At 45.7% G+C, this 27,086-nt stretch overlaps 1 protein-coding gene across 2 annotated transcripts; it reads right to left on the reverse strand.

The window, feature by feature from the left end:
• dtx1 (deltex 1, E3 ubiquitin ligase) lies at positions 1 to 26,175 on the reverse strand. 2 transcript variants are annotated; one of them, XM_062562426.1, is made up of 11 exons: positions 25,689 to 26,175; positions 25,135 to 25,335; positions 24,709 to 25,027; positions 9,376 to 10,123; positions 4,289 to 4,350; positions 3,936 to 4,097; positions 3,054 to 3,115; positions 2,746 to 2,904; positions 1,588 to 1,749; positions 574 to 663; positions 1 to 431 (listed from the first exon to the last, which is right to left on the reverse strand). In XM_062562426.1, the coding sequence occupies exons 3-11, from the start codon at positions 24,965 to 24,967 to the stop codon at positions 213 to 215; spliced, it is 1,923 nt and encodes a 640-aa protein (XP_062418410.1). In that variant the 5' UTR covers positions 24,968 to 25,027; positions 25,135 to 25,335; positions 25,689 to 26,175; the 3' UTR covers positions 1 to 212. The 2 variants fall into 2 exon arrangements, with proteins under 2 accessions (XP_062418410.1, XP_062418409.1); XM_062562425.1 differs by having other exon boundaries at positions 25,124 to 25,335.
• Between the last annotated feature and the right edge of the window lie 911 nt (positions 26,176 to 27,086).

Genomic DNA, 27,086 nt, shown 5'->3' on the forward strand with positions numbered 1-27,086 from the left:
GGGGGGGGGTGGGGGTGGGGTGCCTTATGTTATACGAAACAAAATATTGACCATAGCCACGTTAATTTGCTTCTGCCGCTCGTGTGCCACCACCTCCGCAGGGTGTCTTCGTTTGTGGGAAGTAAAGAGTTGTCGGCTACTTATTGGCCCGTCATGCTGGGTCCTGTTCTCCAGGAGACGGGGGAGGGGGGCACCCCCCCACCCACCCCACCCTACACGTTGTCCTGACCGACCCCCTGGGCAGAGAGCTCTGTTAGGACGTTGTCCAAGTAGTTGGAGTCCGGGTAGCCATGGCCGGTCAGATTGGACCCGAATTCTGTCTTGTGGTGGATCTCGTTCCACACCACGGTGTCCGACTCGCCTGTGGTGCTGGACGTGCCGATGGTGAAGATGAGGCGCCTGTCCCAGGCCATGATCAGCAGCTTCAGGACCTGGACGAACAAAAGCACAATAATACTTTTGTGAGCACAGATTGCAGAAAGAGCAGAAGAGCTTCCTCTTCTGAATAAATAAATTCTATTCTACTCACTGAACAAGGTAGCTTTTGCTGTTTGGAGCATTTTCTACACGTACCTTTCTGCCTTTCTCGTTGTCAGGGAGGTAGCAGTGACGAGGGAACCCTCGTGCACTGAACTTCTTCCCGGGGTTGGGGTGCTCATTGGTCTGGTGAAAAACACGGGAGAGCAAAGCCAGCGTTACATCTCCTTCTCTTCTTCCAGTTAGGACTTTATTGGGTAATAATGATCAACCAGCAACCACTGGGAAAGCTTTATTGTTCACGATGCTAACGCGCGACATACAGTACTGTAAATATCCAATCATCAATCATCAAGTGTGATGTTTAGGAAAGTTGCTCGCAGCGCTCCAATGTGAAATAATCTAATGCATCGACATGGGCCGGATTACCTCCCACCCTTATTAATTAAGGAAACACAAGAAGTTACTGTTGTCGTGACAAATTGTTCTAATAATGTTCTGTATTTCTCGTGAGGTTTAAAATATGTTGCTTTTCCAGCGCATTCTATTTTTTTCCCAGCTTTATTACACCCGCTAGTTGTGGATATTAATATGTTTGCTTGCCGTCATCTTTTATTCAAATGGCGAGTACAAGTTGACCTGAGTGGCCGGGTCAGCCCAGTATTCTCTGTCCCCTGGGACATTAAGCACGTCCCCCCTGGACGGAAAAAGGTCAGCTTATTGTTTCTGTTAAAGCTCCTCTGTGCAGTCAGAATGAAATATGCCACCTTCTCATCTCACCAACCCAAACGGGCTCCGCTTTCCACGCCAAATGTGATGCAAACTGAAGAAAAATAATAATTTGATCGGTTTCATTTTTATTTTAAAAGAATCTATTTTTTTGGTAAATATACTAAATTAGAAATGACAAAAACCTTAAAAACAAATACAAGTCCATCTCTGACCTGCATGTGTGTTCTTTAAGAATGCCGTTTCCCTAAAGACTTACACACGCACCACACCCCACCCGCCCATCAAACCAAAGCAGTTGGAGTGAAGGCACAGATTCAGAGAGACACATCAGGGCACAAAAGCAGCATGGGGGGGGGGGGGATTTGGTGAAGCTCCGACCTGGATCCCAGCAGGAATGTCGTAGACGATGCGGATGGTCTTTGAGTCGGGGTAGCCGGGCAGGCAGTGGGGGATGACGTGATACTCCATCTTCCCGGGGGGCTGGGTGCCTGTTTTCTCCCCGTAGATGGTTTTACATGTTGGACACTGGAGACTGCCGTCCTGCATGGAAGAAAAAAAAAAAATACACATTCTAATGTCATGAAAGAACTTCAGCTAAAGTGTCATATAGCCATGCAGATCGTTTCAGTTTTATTTGCGTTTTGAGATGTCAGTCTTTCATTTATTTGCCTTTGTCCCAAAACAATCACTACAAATGACATTTAGGTTGTTGTGTTAAAGAATGACGTTAAATAAAGCTTCACTCATCAAAATTGTAATATCAATGGCGTTCCAGTGACACATTTATAATGTTAAGGCTTTCGCTTGTGGTGATGAACCAACAGATAATAATCAAATATTAAACCGAAGAAAAAAAAATCCACTATACGCTTACTGCCCAGCATCAAACAGCAAAAAGCTACAAGCTCGTGAACCAAGAAGAACGACAGAGAACAAACCCGGTCGCTAGAAACACAAACCCAAACGCAGGTCTACTGCACCTGTAAAGGGACAAATCAAAGTCCCAAAGGCAGATGCTGGTTCTCGTTGAGAAATTGGGAATAATGTTTCTAGAAAGGTGCTGTTCAAATGTTCAAATAATGTTTTTCAATGTTGTGAATACCATAGCATGGGAGAAGCTAAAATATAGGTACTTCCAAACAATAGTCGTAAAAAAAAAACACATAGTGTAAGAATTAATTTTGCTACTTGATCTTTTTTTTAAAATATTAATTAAAACCTCGCTTTGATATTGGAAAAGTTGCTTTAATGTAACTCATTAAATCTGCTTCTAGTCCTTCTTCTGCATTAGCAAGCAGTACATGTATATTTCATGCCAGAACACTGAACTGAAACGGGCCGGCTGTATAATCAATTTACAAAGCATTGCTGTAAAGGCTGATATGACTGATCAGAAAAGACTGCGTAAGGTCCACATCTGTGTACAACTGTATTGAAGTCTGATCATCTGCCAGTGCGGTGAAATATGCTTCGCCATAATTTGAGCCTCATGAGTGACACCACACCACACCGTCTGGCTCACAAGCTTCTACGCACCTTATTGCCATTGTTGTACATGGCCACCAGGCACAGCAGATGGTACATGTGTCCACACTTGCCAAGTTTGCCCACAAGTTCTGGCTTGATGCCTTTGTGCTGCAGGATGCCTTCATAGCCCGATGACATGACCAGCCTCTCCATGCAGATGGTACAGTCCTGGAATAGCAGAGCAAAATACTTCAGCTGCCATTCTACATGAGTGCGTGTTCATGAGACCTTCCCACTTAGTCAGGGGCTCAAAGGGGGACACAATCAATTGTTTGGCAGGAACAAAACCTCTGTGTTTTCTCTTTCCATCTTCTTACCTCATCTGGTACCACTTTAATCTTCTCTGTGTATCTTCGAACCACGTCCTCTGGGTTTTTGCCTTGTAATAGAACAAAGCATAAGGAGGATGAGATGATCCCAAGAGAAAACTTGCATCCACAACCCGCAACTAAGTATGAAAAAAAAAATCAGTTTCAGCACTTGCTGAACTGAAGCCCGTTATTTTCTGATGAGTGTGAGTGTAGTGTACACGCTGCTGAAGACGAGGTCACCTTCAAATTGGAACATACCAACCCAGCCTTTCCCACACTCTCTGATAATCCCTGTGTGCAACCAGGCTAGTAATGGCTAAGAGCATACCCACGGCTTACACCCCTAATACGGTTACAGGCAACCTCTTTTTCCCTGGAGCCTTTGTTTGTTCATTTGAGGAAAAGCCAAGGAACGGAGGGAGCAGTGGAGAGAGACAGACCGGACGGGAATGTCCCGGTAAAAAGAGTAGGGGAGGCACAGGGCTGTGAAGGAGTGGGAGGAGAGAAAACTGTGGAAAAAAGGAGGAGAAAGGCAGCAGATTTGATGGCTTCATTATTTGGATCAAAAGCCCCTTTTCCTGGACAGAAAACAGAGACCGATAAGGCAAAATGTTCCTGCACATTAAGAAAATACTCCAGTGTCTCTCTGACTACGACCCCCCCCCTCCCCCCGAACCAGCTCAGCACAAGAATCCCTTGTTAATTACTTTCCTTACATCTGCCCCTGTCGTGCATGCAATGCAACGCCTACAACATTGTTACAGTAACAGCGTCACTGCTCGGGCTCATGAACCTGAAATTGCAATCAGCATTACACTTCGTAGGACCTTTTTCTTTTCGGAGCGACCTTGGGTGAGGTTTATGCCGCGAGATTCCCTCGCCCCTTACCTCTCCTCAGGTGCTTCTTCTTGGTTTTGCGGCGCATGCCGTTGATCCCTTGCACAGGCTTCATGTCGCTCTTGTTGATGGGTGGTGGGTGCAGTATGGGCTTGGGGGCCCGAGTAAGGCAAACCGGCAGACCCGCAGCGCACATCAGGATACCTGTCATACCTGACACGTACGGACAGCGCACACACACACACAAACGCACGCGCACACACACACACACACACACACACACAAACACGCATGCAAAATTGCTAGAAGCACTCATGGCAAGTGTCTTTCAAGATCAATCGGCGTTAAAAGGCCTTCATTTGTTGGGCTTTTGAGGCGATCGTTTACAGTGAATGTTGACTAACCTGCCAGCGCTGGGTGCACGGGTCCAGTTCCAGTAAGGTTCTTCACTGGGAGGGCAGGAACTCTTTACAAGGAACAAAAAAATATATACTTTTATGATTTGGGTTTTCTGGTACCTGGTGGTCATAAAAGGCAACTAGCTCACAGTATGCCTTCGTTTAATTTACCTTTAATGGCCATCAAATCAAGATCTACACAAAAAACATTTTCAAAAGGGAAGTATAACCTCAAGAATGAGCAGTTAATTGTCCACCATTGCCTGTTGAGCCAAAGCTGAGAACAGAAACTCGTTTTGACCTTCGTGCCACGAAAAACCCCAACAGTTAAAATGTCACATGTGCTTCACCACGGAGACGGAGACAACTGCAACGGGTTGAGACATCTTGACTCATGTCCAAAGCACTGCAGAAGATTGGGGAGGATATTTGAAGAGGCGGGAGTTCACGGTAGAAAACAGACAACAAAGACGGTTGACTTGTGCACGCTTCCAGATCTTTGGAGCAGTGCACAAAAGCCCTTGAGGCTTTAATATGAGCGCACAAGTTAGTGAGTCTCTTTCTCGCCAGCATCCCACAGAAAGGGCCACAGAGCCGCGGAGCTCCTTTCCTCAAGCTAAAAGTAAGCCACAGTGTGACAACTCATTTGATGGCAATGTTGGGTTCATTAAAATTACAGTTGCATTGATATATTGTTTTAAATCATGTTAGAATGCAACACATCGGCCAAACACAATTGCACCAGGTGTGAGTTGGATGTGTGAAAAGTCAAATCTCCCCGCGTTTACATATTTTTCTTCCACTACCAAATTCATCCCAACACACATTCGCAATGGCCTACACAGCTTTAGCAGGAATATAAAAATGTAAAGTTAAATTAAATGAACATGTGTAAATGGGGCACTGCAGAGGGAGCCCCTGGTTAGTTATATCGGTTCTCACACACACACACACACACACACACCTCGAAATCTCTCTGCTCTTTGACCATGAAGTGCCTGAGATCCCCTGCAGCTCTCAGGCGTTTCCCAGATTTGCTTCGAAAGACTGCCTTCATATTAGCGAGAGTCTCTGTTCCTCTGCCAGGGGCAGCTCTTCAATGAGCTCAGTGCAATAACAGAACATGAGGCCTTAGGCAGTCGTGTCCCATTGCAGAGCACATTGAGTCTCACGTCAGTGAACCAGCAGCTGACTCCTGTTGTGTGCGTCAGGGGTGTGAAACTGGAACAGGGTTCATTTAAGACTCGGGATTTTGTTTCATGCCAGGTCTACGGTGTGAGTGATTTCGCACCTTGAGCCTCAGCGGAGGAACCAACGCGTGAACTCGCGTGCTGCAGTCGCTGCTTGTGACGAAAACTAACCAGTCAATACATTTAGCTGCCACTCACTCAACGGAGTCCCAGTATCGGCTGGTGTGTCGTTACTGCGGAGGGAAATGTTTAAAGAGAAGAAGGGAAAAACTCTTCCAACCGTCCACCTTATAACCCAAAAGTCGAGTGAAAAAGTAGAAACTGTAAAACTACTTCACGTGCTGCCCAGGGGAAGAGTTCCCCATAATCAAAATCAAATCATCGCACAACGAGAACAAGCCATCATTTGGCTTGTTTGGTGGAAGCATTGTCATCAAACACATGATATTTATTAGGAGGCGGGGGGGATGAGACGGCACCACACCGTGAGAGCCCTTAACACCATCTCATTATGGGCCTGCGCGCTTTGCACCAGCTCCTGTAAGCGCAGCGGATCTGCCAGGGATCCTAAAAGCCTAAAATAATTACAAATGCTTTTCATCGTTATTGCTTTCCAAAGATTTTGCAATCAGCCAGAGTGAATACTAAATATACAATATGGATAAAACAGCTGCATATTGTGTGATTGGTGAGCCACCGAAAAAAATAAGAAACAGCAGCAACTGATGATCATTTTATTTTAAACTGAACAAAAAAACAATTCCATGCATTTGCCCTGTTTATAGTTTATTTTTACAGAGAAGTCTTCATTCTGCAAGCAATTTCCCATCGCCCTGTAATTTATTATTTGTGTAAAGCATGTGATTATCTACCTGTGCTCTGCAGATATTGCTCTTATACCACGATGCTCATTACCAGGCAGTGAACCTGTCGAATTTGTGCAGCAGCCGCCTCACTTATTCGTTTTGGAGGCGCTGACCCTATCCGTCCTGGCTGGGCCTGCAGCGTTGGGGTTTGAGACACATCTCCTCAGTCTCTGCTCACAATTCTCAACACTGACAGTTTAGCTCCTCCCTCTTTTCTCTCCCAAAAACATCATCCTCACCACTGGGAGTACATCAAAATCCATTGTCATGAACTTGTAAAGTTTCATACAAAATGATGCATTTGATGATTATAATTTATCGTCATTGTAAATAAGAGCAGATCTTTTGACAATGGATTTCGATGTACAAGGCTACTTCAGGGAACGACATTGGACCGCATCACCTCTGCATTTCTTACGCCAGTTCTCATTCTCATTTTTCTTTCTCCTGCCCAACCCCTGTTCACTCTTTGCTCCCTTCTGTCCATTAAGCCTGGCTACCCTCAGTAGCGCACTACTGAAGAGAGAAAGAAGACATTTTTAGAGCAGTCATTTTCACCCCAGATACTATAATTTATCGGACCTAAAACCAATGCAATTAGCTGATGAATCAAGCCCTAATATACCTAACGTATAACCTATTAACACCACATTATTTATGGCTCCAATCAGGTCAAGGCACGAGGGTCACTGTCCCTCTTCATTCTTCTGCTTCCATTCCCAAGGCAATCTCCAGCCTGCGTGAGGACTCAATCAGACTGAGAGCAATGTGAATCCTCAAATAGAGAGTCCACATTAGGCCTGGTTAAAGAAGTACTGAGAGAGGACTCATATCTCCTCATCTTTTTATTATGCAATGTAAAGAGAGTGAGAGAGGCATTGGAGTGAGAGAACTCCAGCAGTGCTTAATTGCATATTGATGCGAGTAGCGGGACCCTTACGCCTGCTACACTGATGGAGAGGGGGGGCAGAATGCACCTAAAAGGCTGCGATAATAAGCAATACCGAAAACCAATATAAGCTCTCCTGATTTATTCATTTATTTCCGTATAAATTTCTAGTTTGTGGTGAGCACCAGAGCAGAGCGGGGCGGAAGCCTACTGAGGGATAATGATCTCTGCACTCCACACGCAAACCCTCAAGCCAACGCTCAGGCGAGCAGTTGAACACACGCAGAATGCAAACACAGACCCATTCCTTTTCTCTGAAGACAATGCAGTGCACGTCTCAGTTAAATACCAGAGCACATGGAAAGAGGAAGTGGTTTGACTCAATGAGAAAAGTCCCCAGAGATCTTGTGACATTCTTTCTGCGTTTGTTCTATCTGAAATTATGTTTCTTGTTTGCCTTCTAACATGCAACACTTTTGCTGCTCAGCCAATGAAAATAATCTTAAATCTAGCCATACTTTGATGTTTTACAATAGAAGCTAGTGCAAGTAAGACACATCATTGGAAGGCAGTTGGTAATACAGTGGGCTGCTTCAACCCAGTAATAAGTGAAAAAGCAGTGTATAACCCCCTTCCCCTCCCCCGTCCTCGACACACACACACACACACACACACACACACACACACACACACACGCATGCACACACACACGACCAGTGGTTTCTTCTAAAATGAAAAAGGTCTTCACGATCTAATGACATCCTGTGCAGTGTTGGCTCATACGCCGTCTTACGCAAGAGTTTTCTTTTACGTTGCAGGAGACATACACCTGTAAAAAGTAGCATAAACTCATGTGAGCAAAAGCGTGCCAAGCATCTGCTCCACACCCTGCACCAGTTGTTTTAGGGTGTGGGCATGTGAGAAACATTCTGAGTAGGTTCCTTCATCAGCAACATGCTCGTGGGAATCTGCGAGTAAACACACATTTCAGGTTTGTTTGTGTGTGTGTGTGTGTGTGTGTGTGCTCTCATGTCCTGCTGCGTGCATGTTAACCACGATCATCCTGTGTGTCAAGCCACTCGCCTGGGAACCGACGCACTCCTCCACACCTCCTGTGTTTCCTCGTTCTCGCTCTCTCGGTCTACGCAAAAAAACCTTTTGAGCCGAGAGGTGAAAGAGTTACAATTTAGCCATATAGCTCCATGCTTTCACTGAATTCTGTAACTACAGACGAAACAGACATCATTTCCCACTGCTTGCTCTATAAAACGAGGCCACGGCCTGAGCAAAAACCCATATTCGCTTCCTTTCACTGCCACAAAGAAATAGGCCACAAAAAATGAATGCGTCTGTGTTATTCAAACAAGCACCAAGTATGTCTCTCCCCATGAGTGATAAGAAACAAGTGGAATACAATTAGATCAGTAGAGTTCATTTTAGTAAAAGAAAGCAGTATAGGGGAGGTATTGGTTACAACGCTGCACACACAACCTTTCCTCCTTTCGCCGGTTTGCTCCGAGGTCGGAGCGCTCAGCTGAAGATCCCATTTTTCCTGGATCCATTATTCATTCTTCCTCAGTCGAGCTCTGCCTCCATGGCAAATAGGTTTCCACGGCTCCACCAGAGCCGGCTTCACATGCCTGACATACACATTCCCGCGCCATGAAACACACACACACACACACACACACACACACACACACGTCCACATGCTTTGCATGCAGCGGTTTTTTCTTATCCCATTGCCCGTCATTGCAACCAACCAGTCCATAGCAGAGACGATCCAAGAAGTGCTACAGTATTAGACGCCTTTCAGGGCCAACATAAGCTCATTACGTCAGGCAGCAATAACCAGGGCGGACACAAATGTGAAAATTGTTTTTGTTTTTTTCCCTGGGTAAAACCCGCTCGACCCAAAGGCTTTTTCCTGCAGATCCATCGATCATCATGCTAACGCGACTCGTCATAACTCAGCAGAGAAATCGACAGGGAGGTGGAGAAGGAAAGACACTACGGCTGTGCAAAGCAGACAAGAAGGCATCCAGACACATCATTTGGCTTTTTTCGGATGGTACAATGGCCTCGGCTGAACTGTGAGCTCAGCAGAATGCGAGCGTTGTGCATATAAAAACTATGAGGGATAATTACCCCGGAGGGACGGCTCCTCTGCCGGGGCCCACGGACATGCGCTGTGTGCCCGGCCGGTTCAGGTTGTTCTGTCCGTTGATGGTGAGGGCGTGGTGGCCGTGGGCGGCCGAAAGAGACGCCATTATGGGGGAACAGGGGAAGTTGGCGGAGGACAGCGGCAGCTGCACCTGCTCCGCTTTGGACTGCCCGCCGCCCGCACTCGTGTTGACGTTGTTGGGGCCGCAGGAGGCGGACGTCGGCGACCAGAGGGACGCTCCGGCAAAGGTGTTGCTCTGTCGCACCGCCGCCAGCGTTCCCGCGGCGCCCGGGTTTCCCGCCGCCCCCCCGTAGAGCTTCCGCCGCTGGGACGCCAGGATGGCATTCGAGGCGGCCCTCGTACTGTTCACCAGGATGCACTGCTGGCAGGAGCAGGGCTGGCCGGAGCTGGCCCCCACGGGCCAGGACTGCGACTTGGGGATGGAGCCCATGATGAGCGGGAAGGCCAGGTCCATGCGCCTCCGCAGGCGGCGCTTGCGCTGGCTCTGTCTGTTGGTCTGACACATGCTGTTGAAGTCGATGAGGTAGCAGAAGCCCAGGGACGTCAGGTCCAGCCAGGGGTGCTGCTTCTCGTAGGCGTTCTGGATGGTCACGCAGATCTCCATGTCGTACGGCGTCCACGAGCCGCTGTCGTTCTCCCACTCCCACACCACGCCTTTCCCCGGAGCAGACGACGGCTCGTAAAAGTTCCTCTGCACTGGTCTCATGGTCCCTGGAAGGAAAGGACAGACAAGAGGAGGCAACGTGTGGACAGCCACAAAACAATGCATCGTTACGTTCAAACTGCAACATTTAGATGCAGCTGGATGGCGCATTTAAATTCAACCTCTCCCTCCCAAATCTTTCATACACAACAAGTCTCAAGCTAAAATAGTACATATAACTACATATTCAAATGTGAGTGGCTTTTTAATTGATCTTAATCACTGGATTTGTCCATTCTTTGAAAATAAGATAATCCAATTTTTGCTTTCACTGTTCCCTGACATTGAAATTGCCAACTATATTTGACAATGAATGAAGTGAATGAATAATTGTGTAACTGACAACAAAACCTTAATTCATCTCAGTTGACATGTTGTTTAAAAGCTTCGTCGGTTTCAAGCTCATCAAGTGAGTTAAAGTGTTGAGACAGCAAACGTTCTTTTTGATTGGAAAATGTTGTCCAAGTAGTTTTGGGGGGGTGATTTAACTTCTGACTGCTTGACTTGAAATCTATCTGACTCGTCGTGAGGTGCCACAAAATTCCCACTTAACAGGAACTTCAGTAACAAACACCTACAGAACACAAAAGGGATTGGATTTTCTCACGTTCAACAAAACAAACACAGTCGTTACAGGATTCCGCTCATCTGACTCCACGACTGAGACGATCTGGATGCAAAACTTCATGCATGAGCATTTATGCATGCAGACATCGTACCCATAGTCCTTTGCCTTCTACGTCGGCAGTCTACTGTTCAGTATGGTCGACAGGAAAGCAGGGGAAGCCTAGGCCGTAACATTGTACCTCTCCTGATGGCCACTCAGCTCCCACCTCCATTATAACACAATTACTGTGGTCACACGGGAAATCAGGACGCCCGAGCCTATCCGTCTCCCTGCTGCACGTCCGCAAGGGAATCCAGGCACTCCGACCTCCTTCTTCCCCCTCCCAATTTAACGGGTAGATGAACACTCCCCTGCCAGGGAGGACCGGGGTGATAATGGAGGGACAGGACTACGTGCAGAGGATGAATAGATGTGGGAACGTGGTAGAGCGGTCGGCGGGCAGCGGTAAACCATCTCATCTGACGCTGGCTCCGGAGAATAAAACGCATCCGCAGAATCAGCCACCCTGACCTTGAATCTCTGCTGCAGACTACTGCTAAAGGGCTCGGCTTAAAGGCTAATTTTATTTGGAGCTGCTGAGAATCTCACACACACATGCGCACACACACACACACACAATACACACGACTGCTCGGTGAGCCAGCTGCCTGTGTCTCTCGAGTCTTCACTTGGTCAGCCATGCACAACCTTTTCTGCCATGACTGCTCTCAGCTCGCTTGCTTGATTTTGCATTTTCTCCAAGGACCACAATGAATATTATAATGATGGCCCTTAATGGATTTCAGAATAAAACACTCCAGATTTACCGAAAGTAAGTCATTTTCTCTGTACTTTTAGCATAACTGCGGAAGGCTCCCCACACGCCTGAACCTTTTATCACTGCGACTCCGGAGGGATGCATTAGGTTCAACATGAGTGTTTCTGGCCTCGATCAATAGTGCCAGAGCTCTTCACAGTATACTCAGTGGCAAAGTTCAACACGGGCTTCATAAATGTTTGAGCACGTGGAGATGTGTTATTCCCTGGCAGAAATGTGAAATTCTTTGTACAAACAACTTTTGTGGGAAGAGCTTAGCAGAACCTCTCCGTGAAAGCTTATTAGTGCTGGTAATAGTTCAGGAGTGCTCTGATGGAGCTGACGCATGAAATATGTTCAGCTTAAAGATTTTTTGTAAACAGTTCAGTGGGTTCGGAGGAATGGTTGTCCGCCAGGCAGATTTCTTCACTGTAGTTAAAGTGAGGCGAGGTCAGAGCTTCACTCCACATTCACAGAACCAGCCTGTTCGTTGCTGTCATGTACTACCACGGAGTCACAGTGTATTGAAAAAACTAAAAAGGGTAATATTACAGGGCTAAAAATCCATGAATATCCAATAAATCCAAATAAAATCCAATATACATATGCAGAGCACAAACTGGGCCTGCCAAAAGGAGGTAAATGGTTGCAGGATATAGAACTTGGAATAGGATGGTTACAGTTAAAACAAACAATCAAACCAGAACTATTCTAAATATTTGCATTGTATGCAGGGAGAGGTCGCTGAACAGGGACCGCAGTAGGAAAAACACGTGGGAAGTTTTATCAAAAACATACAGCCTGAAACTCTGCTGTACCTGCCTGCACTGAGAAGGCAGCACTGAATTGTTCACGTTCTGACCTTCTGCACTCCTCCAAGCAGGAAACCGAGCGAGAGTAGCCACTTCCTGCGTGACCCTGTGTGCTCTTCTTCGGCCATCGTTCCTGCCCGTCCCTTCATTTCCCGTGGCCTCTTTCTCCCGACGTCCTCCAGCTGTCATTACCCAACGCCGGGCGAGGTCCCCCCCTCGGTGGAGCCGTAGCTGTGTGATGTACGGCCCCGTCGGGCCTCGCCACGGGGCTCTGACCCCGCTGTCACACACACACACACACACAGGGCCCGCTAGGTTCAGGGTGAGCTTGGCTGCCCTCTCACATCATCGCTACCTGCAATGTGTTTTCCACATGAAGCACTGCGCATTCTTGTCCTTGCTTTGCTGTCCTCTGACAGTGAAGGAAGGCCTCTCTGTATCACTCGATTAAATGGAAGGATATACAACATTAAATTGTAACATCCTTAACTGCCCTCAGAGGGCTGCTGCTTCGTAGTTTATTTTGGTAGATAGGAACTGACCGATGCAATGAACACAAATATTATGTATTTTTTAACATACACAGTATGGCCATAATATGTAATTTGATTTTAAAGCACAAAAACAGGTTTGTGTGTGTGTTATATTTAATTAATTTGATCTACTCTCATACAAAATGATACAAATAAATGTGCCATTATCATCACAAACTCATCCAGTGAGTCAAACTGTTCCCCTCTACACAGTGTGTTCCTCCCACAGAAAAGTGTGATGGAAAGACCCTTAATATAAAGTGCCGGTGACCTGATGTGTTACCACAGGTAATGCCTGAACAGTGGCTAAAAATGCATGAGATCCAGGCTTTGTTGTCACAGAAAACACTAACGTTTTGTCGTCATGGCAGCAGTGAGAGGAGGAAAGAGGGGTGGGGGAGGGGGGGGTTGTATGTGAACAATCCTACTATTCCTTTCCCTGAAGCACAGTGCCATCAGAGTCAACTTGCATTGCACTCGCTCATCTCATCTGCTGCTGACGCCTGCTTCCCCCCCCTCCCCTCGCTTCTCCTCTCCTCTCCACAGGCTTTCCTGACTCCTCACCAGCTCCGTCCTCCTGAGACCGCCTTCACATTTTCCACATTGTCACTCACCGGACCCCATCCTGCTCTCACACAATGCCCGACACTTGGACAGAGACCAGGATTCTTTCACATTAGCTTGTGTTCGATGCTCTTCCCTGCACTGCAGCCGCGGGGGGAGCAGCGGACGCGTAGCTACCGGGTCGACCTCTAAAATATATCCTTATAATTGGCAAGCATCATCAATTTCCCCGAGGCAGTGTTGAGTCTATTAAGACATTGTGAACATCTTTCTTTTTTAACTACAGAAGGAGCGAGGCCAGTAACAGGTCCGGGCATCATATGCTGTCTGAAAGGTAGCTCGCTAATCTATGATATCTGCTGGAGAACAGGTTTCCTCTTCAGAATACTATCCAACAGAACTAATAAAATAACAAATGTGCAGAGTCCAATCAGCCTTCTTTGGTAAAAATAGGACAATACTATTCGGAGGCATTATGGAAAAGTGCAATATTGTGCATTGTTTTTATAGCTTGACAAATAAACATCAGGATATCTCAAGCTACCTTTCATATCTTTTTTGCCAAAAATATCCCTAATAAGAGCTCCACCCGGATGACTAAAACCAGTTTTTTTGCACTTCTCTAAACACACTCTTGTTGCATACATTATTTTGCATTTGGGACACTTTAAATAGATAAACAGACATGAGGTCTGTTTGCAGGACGGCTTCAATGGAAAGAACAGTTAGATTTAAATATCCAGTAGCTTTCAAGGCTAACTAATCTGCGATGTATAACAACAAAGAGGAACAATTCCTATCTGAGCTTTTCACTTTTGTTATTTGAACTCGGTACAGGATACCAAAGCATTGGTCTCATCCTAGTCTTACATTACCTGATAACACTTTATGTTGCTCGTTATATTGGCAGTAAACTCTCTCAAGCAGACTGAATGCCTGTTATTGGAAGTAATTGGGGGAATCATTGGTCCCGCAACAACACAGGTGAAGTGCAAATAGTAAAAACACAATACAAAAATATAGTAATGGAATAAATAGTTTTTCTTAATTGTAGGGTGGGCGTACCAATTTTTTAAGAGCGTCTTAAAAAGGTGCCCATGTGTCCACTGAAAGCAGCCGGTTCTTTGATGTTTGGTAAACATTATTCATGTTAAACATGAGCACACTTGCTATGTCATTATGCTGACATAAGCATTTAGCTCAAACCAAGTAGAGCCTCGCAGTCGGTGGCAAAGCTGTGGATTAATTCAGCCTTTTGTGAATAAACTGCCTTCACAATCGTTTGGCTTAACTTTTGCTTCTGGCCGTTTGAATACATGCAGACGCATGTTCTATGAAATGCAAACATCGTGCCTCTACTTTTTACCTCTCAATTGTCACAATGGAAGATCAAAGAGTTAACCGTGACTTTCCATGAGTATTGCAAACTATTGCAACTAGGCATTTTTTTGCAATTGTAAAGCCCTTATTCAAATGAATCTGTTACTTATACTTGATGACGGATTAGAATTCATTCTGACAGATATTCAAGAAATTAACAAAGCTCTCTGATCTGCAGTAATGCCTTATGTCTCATTAGAGAAACATGTTTCCGTTTTTCTGCACCTCATCCTCAGGTTTCAGCTACAATGAATACAGCCTCCTTTAAGCCCACCTCTGTCAACACACTATTTGCTGGAGATTAGTTTTTCAGATTTTTTGTTTCATTTCATTTCATAGATGTTCAACTTTTGTTCAAACAAAGGGCCTACAAAGCAGCAAAGCTTTCCGCAGAGGCAAAGACCATGAATTATAATACAATACAGCCCTAATAATGTGTTACAAATTAATAGAAAACACACAATAAATATGCTAATAAATTCTACACTATGGCGGAATAAAATAATTGAAGCACGTTTGATGTTTTCACATAAACCCCAGAGAACAGCTTGAAAAAAGCACTTTCATCTCCTAAAAGGCCTCCACACCCAATGAGGAGACAGAAGACTGCCGAGGTAAAAATATATAACAAACAGAGAAAACATCTGGCTAAAAAACATCTGACGCTACACCCTACGAGAAAAAAGATGAACTCAACACCTCTTGTGCTCAAAGGGCGACGTCATACCTGTATATCAAAGTCTGAGAGATGTGTAAGAATATTACCTGCTCATTAGCAAAGGCTCGGGAGATCAGAGACCGTAATAATGATGATGACAGTCTGGCATTTAGCTGGTTTAGCAGCATTATGCGTTACAATATCGCAGCTCCCCAGCTCTAAGCTCACAAAATCACACATTAAAGCTTCATTTCTTTACGGAGACGACACCTTCATTTTCACAGATTGCCGTTATTTAGAAGCAGCTACACTAGTGAAAAGCCACTTGGACTCCCTGAAGCGTCCTCGTCCCCTTTGTCTGCGAAAGTGATGGATGAACAAAAGCGAAGGTGGGGGGGGCTGCCCCTGGTTGGGAGGCAGGGGGAAGACACTGGGGATGAGGATACAAAAGGGAGGAAAGAAAGGATGGAGAATGAAAGAGAAAAGGGGAATCGGAAGGAAGGGGAGATGGGTGAAAAAGAGAGAGGAAGGAAGGCGGAGGGAATAGACAGGGATGAAGAAGAAGGGCCGGGCAACCGAGAGGAGGGAGAATAAGAATAATAAGAACTATCATGGGAGTAGGGACGTAGGAAGGAGGATGTCTCAAGGATGTCTCACTTCTGCCTGAGCTTAGAAAGTGAACACTGCAGTAAAACCGGCCCCATGTGATACCATTTCGCTGCCAGCAAGACAAAGTGGTGAGAATACGGCTCAACTTCAACTGTCCTCACCCCCCCCGGCCCCTTCAAACCCGCCCACAGCTCGGCGCGGGGAACTGGCCACGCACAGTGTGCACGGTTTGCAGTTACTGGGTCTAACAAACAAAAAAGAAATTGAGTTACAGTCTTGTCCACCTGCCAGCTCCTGTACCGCAGTGAAGCAACGGACTCTGGAGCAACGTTGTGACAGCGCGGATGTCCTCAGCTGAGGGCGCTTGGGCTCCGCCGGAGGGTGCCCTCGGACTGGCTTGGCGTGTGTGTGCGATCGGCCCACGTCACAGTGTGCGAGAGCGCCGCAGAGGTGAGTTTGGCCTCGTGAGTTCCGCCTTCACGCCACTTCAACCTCATCCTCGTCCTGCAGGAACCTCGTTAGCGCGTCGGCACCATGCGCGTCGTCACCAGGGCAATGGAGAGGGAGGAACAGCTCCGGGCACGTCATTACACACACACACACACACACACACACACACACACACACACACTCTGGCACAAACCTGCGGCCTTGGTTACACATGACACAGGCCAGCACTGTTAAGGAGCCGTGTCCGAGTCACCGTGAAACAAGCTCCTTGTTAGCAGAGAAGAGGTCCTCCACACATGGAGAACGAAATGTTCATCTCTTTAAGTAACAACAGCAGATGAAAAGAAATGTAGAACGGTGTAGACACCTTATTTTGACCAAATTTCAAAATCTATTTATAAAAGGTATTACGTTTGCAATTTTTTGGGGGGGTTTCTTGCCTGCTTTATTAGACGTCATGCACTTCATAGGCTTTTTATTTGATCGCAGCATTTCCTCCGATGCCTGACAGCTGCCAACTGATGCCCTGGTGCGCCGGGGTGCGGGAGAGATTTCTCATTCTGGCATCAGTCCAATCTGAGCACACAGCTGCCAAAAAGTGCTGCATAATGTCTTTAAAAAAAAATGCAATGCCCGTAACAGCCACCAAATCAACAATTTATATCAAAATATTGAATCAATAAATAATACATGGATATAAATAATTGATGTATGTAAGCATGTAAATAATGGGTACTACTTGATTCATGTTGCGTGGACCTGTTTTTTTATGACCATACTGTGATTATGAATCGTAGTAATTCACGTGAAGGAAGAAAGGCACGGTTTCCCTTGGCTTTCAGAGTGCGAAATAATTAGTGTGAATTGTGTCAAATAAAAATAACCATCCAACATATCAACTGTTGGATGGCACAACATATTTTTCTGCTCTCTAACTCAAAATCAGAAATCCTAGTTTTCCCTCCGTGGCCTCCGTCCTGTATCAGTAAATATAAAGTCGACAGCAGGAAAGCTGGCAGTATTATTTCATTCACATTTACTCTTTAAACCACAAATCGCAAAAGTTTTGCCTTTCCGTTTTCTTCAAATTAGAAGAATCTCAAATATTTAAACCTTCTCTTCTTTCACACATTCTTTAGGTGCCGTCTTGCCGCCAGGGCCCCTCGGCTTTGGAACGACCTGCCGGAAGAGATAAGGCTCGTAGAAGTAGTAATCTCTTTTAAATCACTTGTTGAAACACATCTTTATGAACTGGCTTTTGTGTGAATATCATCTTTTCACAGTTGTGTTTTTGCAGCATGGGGTTGTTTAGTCTGCTTTACTTTTTCCCAAAGCTAGATGAGGAAACTGTTGATATTGTTTTAGAGCGATCGTGAATCACATGTAGGTTGTTGCATATGTTGCGCCGTATCAACATCGGAATGTACACAATATTGATAGAATTATATTAATGTGATGTCAATATTAATATTGCCATTATATTTGCCACTGATTCGCAACACAACACTTAAAGCAGCTCACCTTGAACCGCAGACAGCATCACTCCTGCGGCCTTTTAATACAAGAGAAAGTGCTGCACACACACACACACACGCACATACATACACACACACGTACAAACACACACCCCAACATGGTGTGGTATTCATCTGTGGCAACACAATATCTCATGTCAGCCACCAGACACGACAGATTGTGCATCAGTAAAAGCGTTTTGCCTGCTCGGTGGAAAGCTGATTGATGGCCGCACCACGTCCGAAGACACTTTGAGGAATAGCTCACGCGCTTCGTCACCAAATGACCTCTGCAACACGTACCACGCGACGCCTGCTGCTACATAACTGCACCGGGAATCCATTGGACTCAATGAGGTGCGCGTCCAAACCCCCCCCCCTGCACTGGAAAATTGGACGGAATTTCGCAAAGGAAGCATAAGGTGAGATTGTAGATAGAGGGAGAAGTCTCTGCATGATTACCTCATCGTTTATTCTGCACTACGACATCATGCATTTCTGACTCTGATCTCAACCATAGGACATGTCGGCGGTTTTGTGAATATATAATATCATATACATATGATATAATATACAAATGATGTGTTTTAGATTATAAAGGGTCTTCTGATCAAACAAATAAAGAGTAATTTGTATTGTTTTGAAGGATGCAATATAAATAGTTTTATTAGTAGTAGTATATACACAGACAATACAACTTTTTTCTGGGTATTTTTTATTGATAAATAGAATTAAATCGAAGCATCAAGGCTGTTCGGAAGCACCTGGAGAGAAAAATTGCTCAGGATATCATGTGACAGAGGGGACTGACTCTTTGGGATGAACGGCATGAATGTGTTTGCTGAGACAGGCCTTTATAACCCACCTCAGGGCTGTCAGACACTCTCAGGCCTTATCAGAGGAAACGTCTGGCTACGTTACAGTCAATTGTCTCTCTGCCAGACTACGTGGGTCAGCTTTGATCAGCAGTAAAGTGGACGGGGGCTAATAATGTGTGTAAAAAGGCCAGGGGGCATCAGACCACAGTAATGTTTCATCCATTACAAACACAACCTCTCTTTCCCAATGAGCTGTTATTATTAAGCCAAGAGCTGACCTTGACAGTTAAGATTTAAGATTTTAGGAACCAAATTCACTTTTCAGACGTCATCAATCCTCTTGTAATAAGGAGCGGTGAAGGAGTGCTGCTGAAATATTATTATAGGTATAGCAAACCATGTAATGAGGGAACACTTATTTTTTGTCACTTTGATGTTGCATCATTATGAAAGGTTGTGTAGAATCAGTTCAAAGTGGGTGATTTCATCCTGTCGAGGCTCCTATAGCTGTACACATACATAATGTATATGGAAGTAGGGCGAATAAATCAATGGTTTTCCGGGAAAGCTTAATTGCTCAAGAACACACCAGGGTCAATCTTCAATCTATGTTGCACTCATTAGCAGGGTTTATTGGTTTTAGAGCTATACACAACCCAAATGACACATGCTAAGGGCTATCTCAAAGACCTGAAGCTCAGCTGGAGGGAGTGTGTTTAACCATATTTTAACGGGAAAAGTCAGTGGAACATGTTGATCTTAGAACAGGAAAGGAGAGAGGTTGATTATGCTGCAGTATTTTTTATGTTTGCTTACTTGATAATTCAGAGGCTCATAGCAGAGATGTGACTTGCCTGAGTGTTCAAGGTTTAGGAAGATCTTTTTGGGCCATTACGCTGGAACACTGACTGTCTTAACACCAACAATGCTTTCGAGAAAGCCATCCCAGTTTTACCTTGAGTAATTTGTCATCCTGCCATCTGCACTAAAGTGGGCTATAGGTGCGTTTTTATGTCAAATGAGTGAAACAAGAAGTCCAGCACTGCTGTTTTCGTATTTCACAGAGAATCATCAAGCTATAGCTGAGATTTGATCTCTGCACCCGCTGGCGGTTTGAAATCCGTCAGTGTGGTCAGAGTCAAAACGATGCATTCTGTACATTTTAACCATACACGTAGATCAAAGACACCCCGTTTGCTACAGCATCCATAATCCTAGACAGTTCGACATTTCAGGAGATAAGGGGATCGTTTAACCGGTTTAAGGAAGACGCCTCATATTTATTCATGCACCCGGAGGCTGATGGGCCCGAGGCTGACGACAGCGATCCGGCTGACCTGCCTGACCGGCCTGATAAGCAAGCAGCCCCGAGAGAAGCTTTGAAGCAGATGAAAGAGTCCGATATGCACTTTGGAAGTTAAAGTAGTGGCTCGCTGGATCAGAAGTTAAAAGGAGACGTGAAGAGAGGCTTCTGCTACCAACGCTCAGCCAGCCTGCCAATCACTGTGACTCTATGAGGACATGGACGCAGAGCATCAAAAAAAAAAACCCGGGCTATGAAGAGGAAAAAGCAGCTTAAAACAAAACAACGTATTTAATAATTGCTGAAAAAATGATTTAGCAAATTAAGAACATAACATTCATATGACTAATGGCCCATATGACGCTTTTTTCACAGACTAAATGTGAAAACAGAATCGACAGATTGGAAAAATAAGGAAAATATTTTTTTTGTCGTAGGTAAGTAAATAAGTAAAAGCACATTTCTTAAAATGTGTCATCTTGCCACGGCTTGCGTTTTGGCTCCATAAAGGGTAAGTCATTGTTTGAGTTACATTTTCCAACATGCGGTGTCAGGATAAACAACAAATCTAGTGTAATATTTATTATGCTGGCTGCTGACTATAGCGGTTACTTTGGACTCCAGTAGCTTGAAGGAAATCTGCCTGTGCCCCTTGTATTCAATTGACAAATACTTAAAACAGATTCATTTCTAATTGAAAAGAAACTCACTTCCCAGCAACGAGCCATAAGCTGCATGCGTGAGAGAGTGAAAGTGCAAAGCCCAGGGTATATTCAGTGTTATTATCACCCCTCTCCTCCACCCTGACTGACTGTCACTTTCCATCAGGAAAACGCTCCAGCTCTCCCTCCCTTCCCCTTCCCTCCTCACCTCTGTTAACTCCCCCCCCCCCTTCCTCCCCACAGCGTCGCTCCGGTCACTTTCCTGCCGACATCCAAGTGGCATCCAGCCAGCTGGTTGGTGTCTGAAATGGACCCGTGTGTACAGCAACACCTTAGCACCGGCATGGCTGAGACCTTCACTGACCAATCACACAAAAAGCCCTAGCAGAAAAAGAACTTATTCATTAGTCTCGTGACTTTAGATGAGGTCTTGATCAATTGATTGATATCTATTTACAAGGTAATGCTCACACTGCAGCGATGCATCGAGTACAAAAGCACCTAAATATCTAAGTCTTGGAAGAACATCGCTAAATATCTCTGCAAACATCACCGCGGTGCTGCGTGCCCCACTTGTGGACACGAATAAAAGCGCCTGGTTCTGTCTGCTTTGCCCAAATAGTGTTCAGTCTTCACGCATCTGCCTTCGGCCTCCACCCTTATTCTATTCTGCTTTCCTCTGACGCAGGATGGATTTCACAGTCAGCGCTGACCTTTTTGCACGTACGTAGCCGGAATCCTTTTATTTCTCACAGCTTTCTCCCACAGACCACCAAAACAGTCACACACACCACCCCCCCCCCCTGCCTACACACACACACACATTTACTACATGCTAAACTACATTCAAGAGGAGCACTTAAAGCAATCGAACCATCTGCAGTTTCCAGGCCGCGTGGAAAACCACAGCTACTGTCATTTGTCAGCTTTTTAGGCGAAAACAGACGTGAGAACACGACAATGTCTTCTTTGTTTTCTGGTGTTTTCCAATGCAATTAGTCGGGGACGGCTGTTAGTGGAGGGAAATGAGCCAGGGGAGAGGAGGTTCTCACGCCTGTGGAAGCAAAACAGACAAAGGCCCCCGCCACGGCGACCCGGCAGCCAGCAGCCGCTGATAGGGGTTATCTGTGCAGCCACACACGGGCCATCTCTAAACCGCGCACACCGAGCAACGGGCCACTTGCACACCATATTCAGTCTCTTGGATCTGAAGTTGAGTTCAAGTTAAGAAGAAAAATATAAAAGTAACTATAATTATACTGCTGCTATTATTAAATGAAAATAGTATCATTATAATACATTTCAAGCCCGGTGGGTGTTTCCCTTGGCGGCAGTTGGCCGACATCTGTGGGCCGGCGTTGCTAGGAAACGAAAAGTCAACTTCTGTGGTGCGCCACTAGATGTCACAGCCTGTATCGCCTACGAAATGAAAGCAAAGACATGTTTCCCTTTTTCAACAGGCCACAATCGTGGTGAAAAACATCAGCGATTTAAGAGTAAAAAAAAAAAAAAATCAAGCTGTAATCCCTTTGACAATTTTGATTAATATCACAACACAGTAACACACTGGGTAAGGGAACAAAGTAGAAAGCACTTTAATAAAAGACGGGACAAACAACTATGAAATAAGCCGACTCTCAGCTGATTAACAGCTGGTGTCAGTCTTCTGAAGCGTCTCCTTTTCAATGTGTAAAGTTTGGAATCCATCAGAAAGGCCACAAGTGTTGGCGTATGATTGAGAGGTGGCACATGCTCCCATGTGTTTTGCTATGGGAGTGGGTGAAGTGAAAGGGGATCAGTCCACAGCAGTGTTTAGGAGGCTCAAACCCCCCCCCCCCCCCCCCCCGGGGAGGAGAACGGATCGATCGCCTTTGGCTGGCCGGCAGCCAATTCTCTCCCTGCCTCCAGCCAGATACTCATCCACACTAGGAGCCTCAAAGGCCTCGCTCATACTGTGTATATAAAGCACTGGGCTTCACCACTTCACCGCCGACTGGTGTTCTAGCCAGTGGTCTTATTATGGACTCCACTCCACTCTGATGAAATACAGATGCGTTTAGGCCGCTCCGCACAGAGAGGAGCCCTCCCACATGGCCTGTGCTGCGTACTGCGTTGAGCTTGTGAAGCTCTGATTAGAGGGAACCATGGCGATAAACCAAAGCTGCCGTCTCATTAGTCGGAGTAACTCTGCCTGCCGCCCACCCACAGGAGCTCCTCCCCGAGCCCACAGAGGAGGAGCACCCCCGCACACAGCCCTGCAGGGACAGCAGGCGGTCTGCACCTCCATCAGCAAACTCACAGATGTGAAAGACAGGAGAGCATATAAATACGCAGGGGACACCAAGCACACTCACACTCCCAGCTTTTGCCAAAAAAAAAAAAAAAAAAAAAACCTCGGAGGACGAGATCACAGGCTCCGAGACAAAATGGGCTTCCCCGCGGCCCGCGACGGAGCGAGTGGCTACGGGGTGACCCGCAAATAGCGAACATCTGGTGCGAAACAGATGCATCGCAATGCACGCTAAAACAAACTTACACCCTTGGCGTGAGCAGCGGTGTGACAACATCTACACAGCCTGGGAGCTAGGCCTCATGGGAGATCGGGGTCGATGGCTGTGGCCCAGGTAGGGATCTGTTTGGGGACAGGATACGCGTCTCTATACACACACACACACACACACACACACACGCAGAGAGGAGGAAGAGGAGGCAGCACGTTGCTGTCCATCAGGCAACACGGTGACAGGTTTATCTCCGGGCCGAGAGGGAAGACGTGGCAGTGAACGGCACAACGAGGAGCGATAAACGCCGTGGTAATGTCCGACAAAGGGCTCAGTTCGCTGCCAGTCGACCCCAGAAACACGTGCTGCTCCGTCTGACGTCCCGTCCTCGGGGAAAACACCCACACAAAATGCAGGAATCCAGCCATGCGGCTTTTACACTTGTCTAAAACTCTGACACTTATGAAGACGTACTGACGTGACATACGACTCCGCGTATTCACCATTCCAAACAACATTATTTCTTAATGAAGAATGGGGGGGGGGGGGAAAACCAAAACACCTAACTAGAATACTTCAGGGAGCTGAGAATCATCCATAGCTGCTGATCATTTACAAAAGGCAGCAGTCATCATAGAGAATTACAATCAACAGAGCAAAGGGTTAAATTGGTAGCATGTTGGGGCCAGGTAGTTAATCCCACGTCTATGTTGGTCCCGTGCTCTCCTCTGGAACCCAAATTTCACATACAAACGCTTCAATTAGCCCCCTGGTAGTTTAGGTCTAGTGAAATATCCCTTCAATAAATGTTTTAATATATCATACACTTGGAGTCAAATAAAGTAAGAGTTATTGGGTAAAGAGCACAGTCTAAAACAGTCATTTTGTACAGTGAATGGAATGACAACACTTTTGATGAATACAATCAGAAGAGACGAGTGAGGGGCGTTGCACTGACCTACAGCACTTATTTGCCAATTCAATGCAAAGCCCCTCCAACAAGGTGACCTCAGGGAAGGTCATGGCATTCCAGAAGCTGCGAAAAGACACCCTTTAATGAATAAATCTCGGTTTTTCTTGCAACACCTCTAAGCTCAACCCGTGTCTCATCTACAGGAGTCCTAAAGCAGAACGGGACACACAGGATTCATTCCCTCCCCTGAAAGCCACACACAACATTTGTGTTGCATCCACATCAAGGCCGACTCCGTCTTAATCAGTCCCCGATGTGATTATTTGTGTTGAGGACAGCCAAAGATGAATTATTTATGAACTCTTGCAGATCTTTAAAAAAAACACTGGGTAATCATCCCCCCCCCCAAACATCAGCCGTGTGCATAGACAGGAAATGGATGCGGCTCTTACCTGTGTCCTGTCGAAACTGGTGCATGGACTGCAGGTCGATGACGTATGGGGAGAGCTGGTCATCCACCTGCCCCAGCACTACAGTTCCCCGGGCGTCCCCCTTCAGCACATTCTCCACGTGGTGGCACACCGCTGCGCTGTAGGGCCTCCAGCGCCCGTGTTCGTTCATCCACTCCCACACCACCACCCTGGCCAGGTTCTGAGGGGGGTAACCCAGCCCGTTGACGGGCAACAGCATCCCCGATCCCGGACGAGCCATCCCCTCAGAGGTGTCTGCTGCGTTCCAGGGCTACCACAGCGCTGCCACCCTGCCAGTCAACTGTTTCATCAGCGCCGGGACCCAAAAAAGAGAAGAGATGAAGCTCGAATGGGGGATGGGGGGGGCGAATAATATGATGCTCCTCAGTTGTCTCACGCTGCTCTCACGCGAGCGTGGAGTCATCCTCTACAGGTGCTCCGTCACTGCTGCTGCTCTTTGATCACCCCGAAAGTCCTCTTGCTTCGACGCGTTTGAAGTGGCAGATGTTGGGAGATGATGGTGATGATGATGATGATGTTGAGGTTTGCAGCCTCAGTTCTCCTCAGCTGACCACAGCAGATCAGCAACGGGTAGGGAGGAGACCCACTCTAAACAAGAGATCCAGGGAACAGAAGCTCAGATGCTGTGACTTCTCAACAATGAATAGATCACTGGACTGCTTGAACTGCAGTGACAAAAGACGAGCGAGCAGAAATAATTGTGATGGTCATCAGATTTGTGCAAGGGGGCACATGAACAGTCAGATGATATCATAATAACAGGCTGCAGATAATTCGGACATTTTTTGCACTAGAAAGCTGTTCAGAGGCAGTAAACGCAGCGCGACGTGGTCTTTGAGGCTTTTTTGGTGTGTCGGGTAATTTAATCTCACGGCTCATGCTGAATGTTGTTCGTAGCATGCACGACACGCACAAATTGATTCCGGCGATACGATACAGACCTGTAGGCTGCAGATGTGGCGCTGGTACCACACATCTGTCAAGTAGAGGCTGCATATCCCACACTGCGGTCGAATATCAGATGGCAAATGAAAACGAAAGACGAGGCGAAAATGCACCTGCCTCTTCACGTGAGAGATTTGTGCGTTTGTTTTTATCCCCAAAGGCCACCTCCTACAGCTCCAGTGATGCTATTGCAGAAAAAGCGAGACGTCGTTTGGCCGTGGATCTGCTACGGACTACAGCAGCTTGTTGGTCTGCGGGGTTAAAGTGTATGCATGCCCCACTTGCACGGTTTTCCGCGTGCGCGCCACCCCGCTGTACCCGCGCGCTTCTGCCTTTTGCGCCAAACGGCATGCATTGATATCGTAAAGATGCATTGCATGAAGAACGCAAATTACGCACGTTTAACCCAGTAGCACCTGTATGGTTTTTCCGCTGAAATCGTCGTCAGTTAGAAAATGTAACGATACAATTTCCGGTATCTGGTTTCAAAATAAAGCCCCTGCTGATTTCAGTGAGAACAGATTGTGAGCTTCAAATTTACTGAAATAAACAAAAGAAGAAAATATAAAACACAGTCATACCCGAATTCATGTTTTAATTTCTTTGAAATTATTATTGAGATAGATATTTTATTGTCATATGCTGGTGCCTTGTTTGATTACTGAAATTAGAGCGTGTGTTTGATACAAAATGACAAAACATTTCTTAAGAACTGGAAACAACACTGAAACATACCAATATACATTTTTAAAATGCAAATGCAGATTATTTGGTTTGAGGTCAAATGTCTGAATTAGAATTGTATACATGATTTTCAATCATACATCTTTTACTCGAAAACAGTTCCAGCAGGCAAAAATAATGTAAAGGCGTTTGTTTGACAAAATAGGATTTGGCAATGCTCAGTGGACAGAAAGATCCTTTGGGATTGGATGCGTCGTTAGTTGTTAATTGTCGATTACCAATTTATGTAATGTAAAATAAGCCCCATCATATTTCATTGATTGATCTTTATCTGTTTTTGTTCAAAATAATGGTATTTTTAATCTACAGGTTTGATGCATTAATGTAAAACAATTACATATAGTCTATCTATAATTATATGCTTGTTTATAACTCACACAATATACGTGCTAGTTTATGTATTTGCATTACTATCTTCTTGCTAACGACAGTTTCATGCAGTCCATAATATCCTCGTATATTTACGACGAAATTAAACATAATGTCACGTCAAACTCAAACAAGGGCATCAATTATCAGGAGAAGAGCACCACCTTGTGGCCGTTTGGTGTTAAGAAAACTAAACTCTAAAAATGCAGTTTGCCACTTGTGGAATCTTCTGTGAGATATTTTTACAGAGCCACTTGTTGTATGATGTATAATTATAAATT

The sequence above is a fragment of the Pungitius pungitius genome, chromosome 5 (assembly GCF_949316345.1).
Source record: "Pungitius pungitius chromosome 5, fPunPun2.1, whole genome shotgun sequence".
NCBI lineage: Eukaryota > Metazoa > Chordata > Actinopteri > Perciformes > Gasterosteidae > Pungitius > Pungitius pungitius.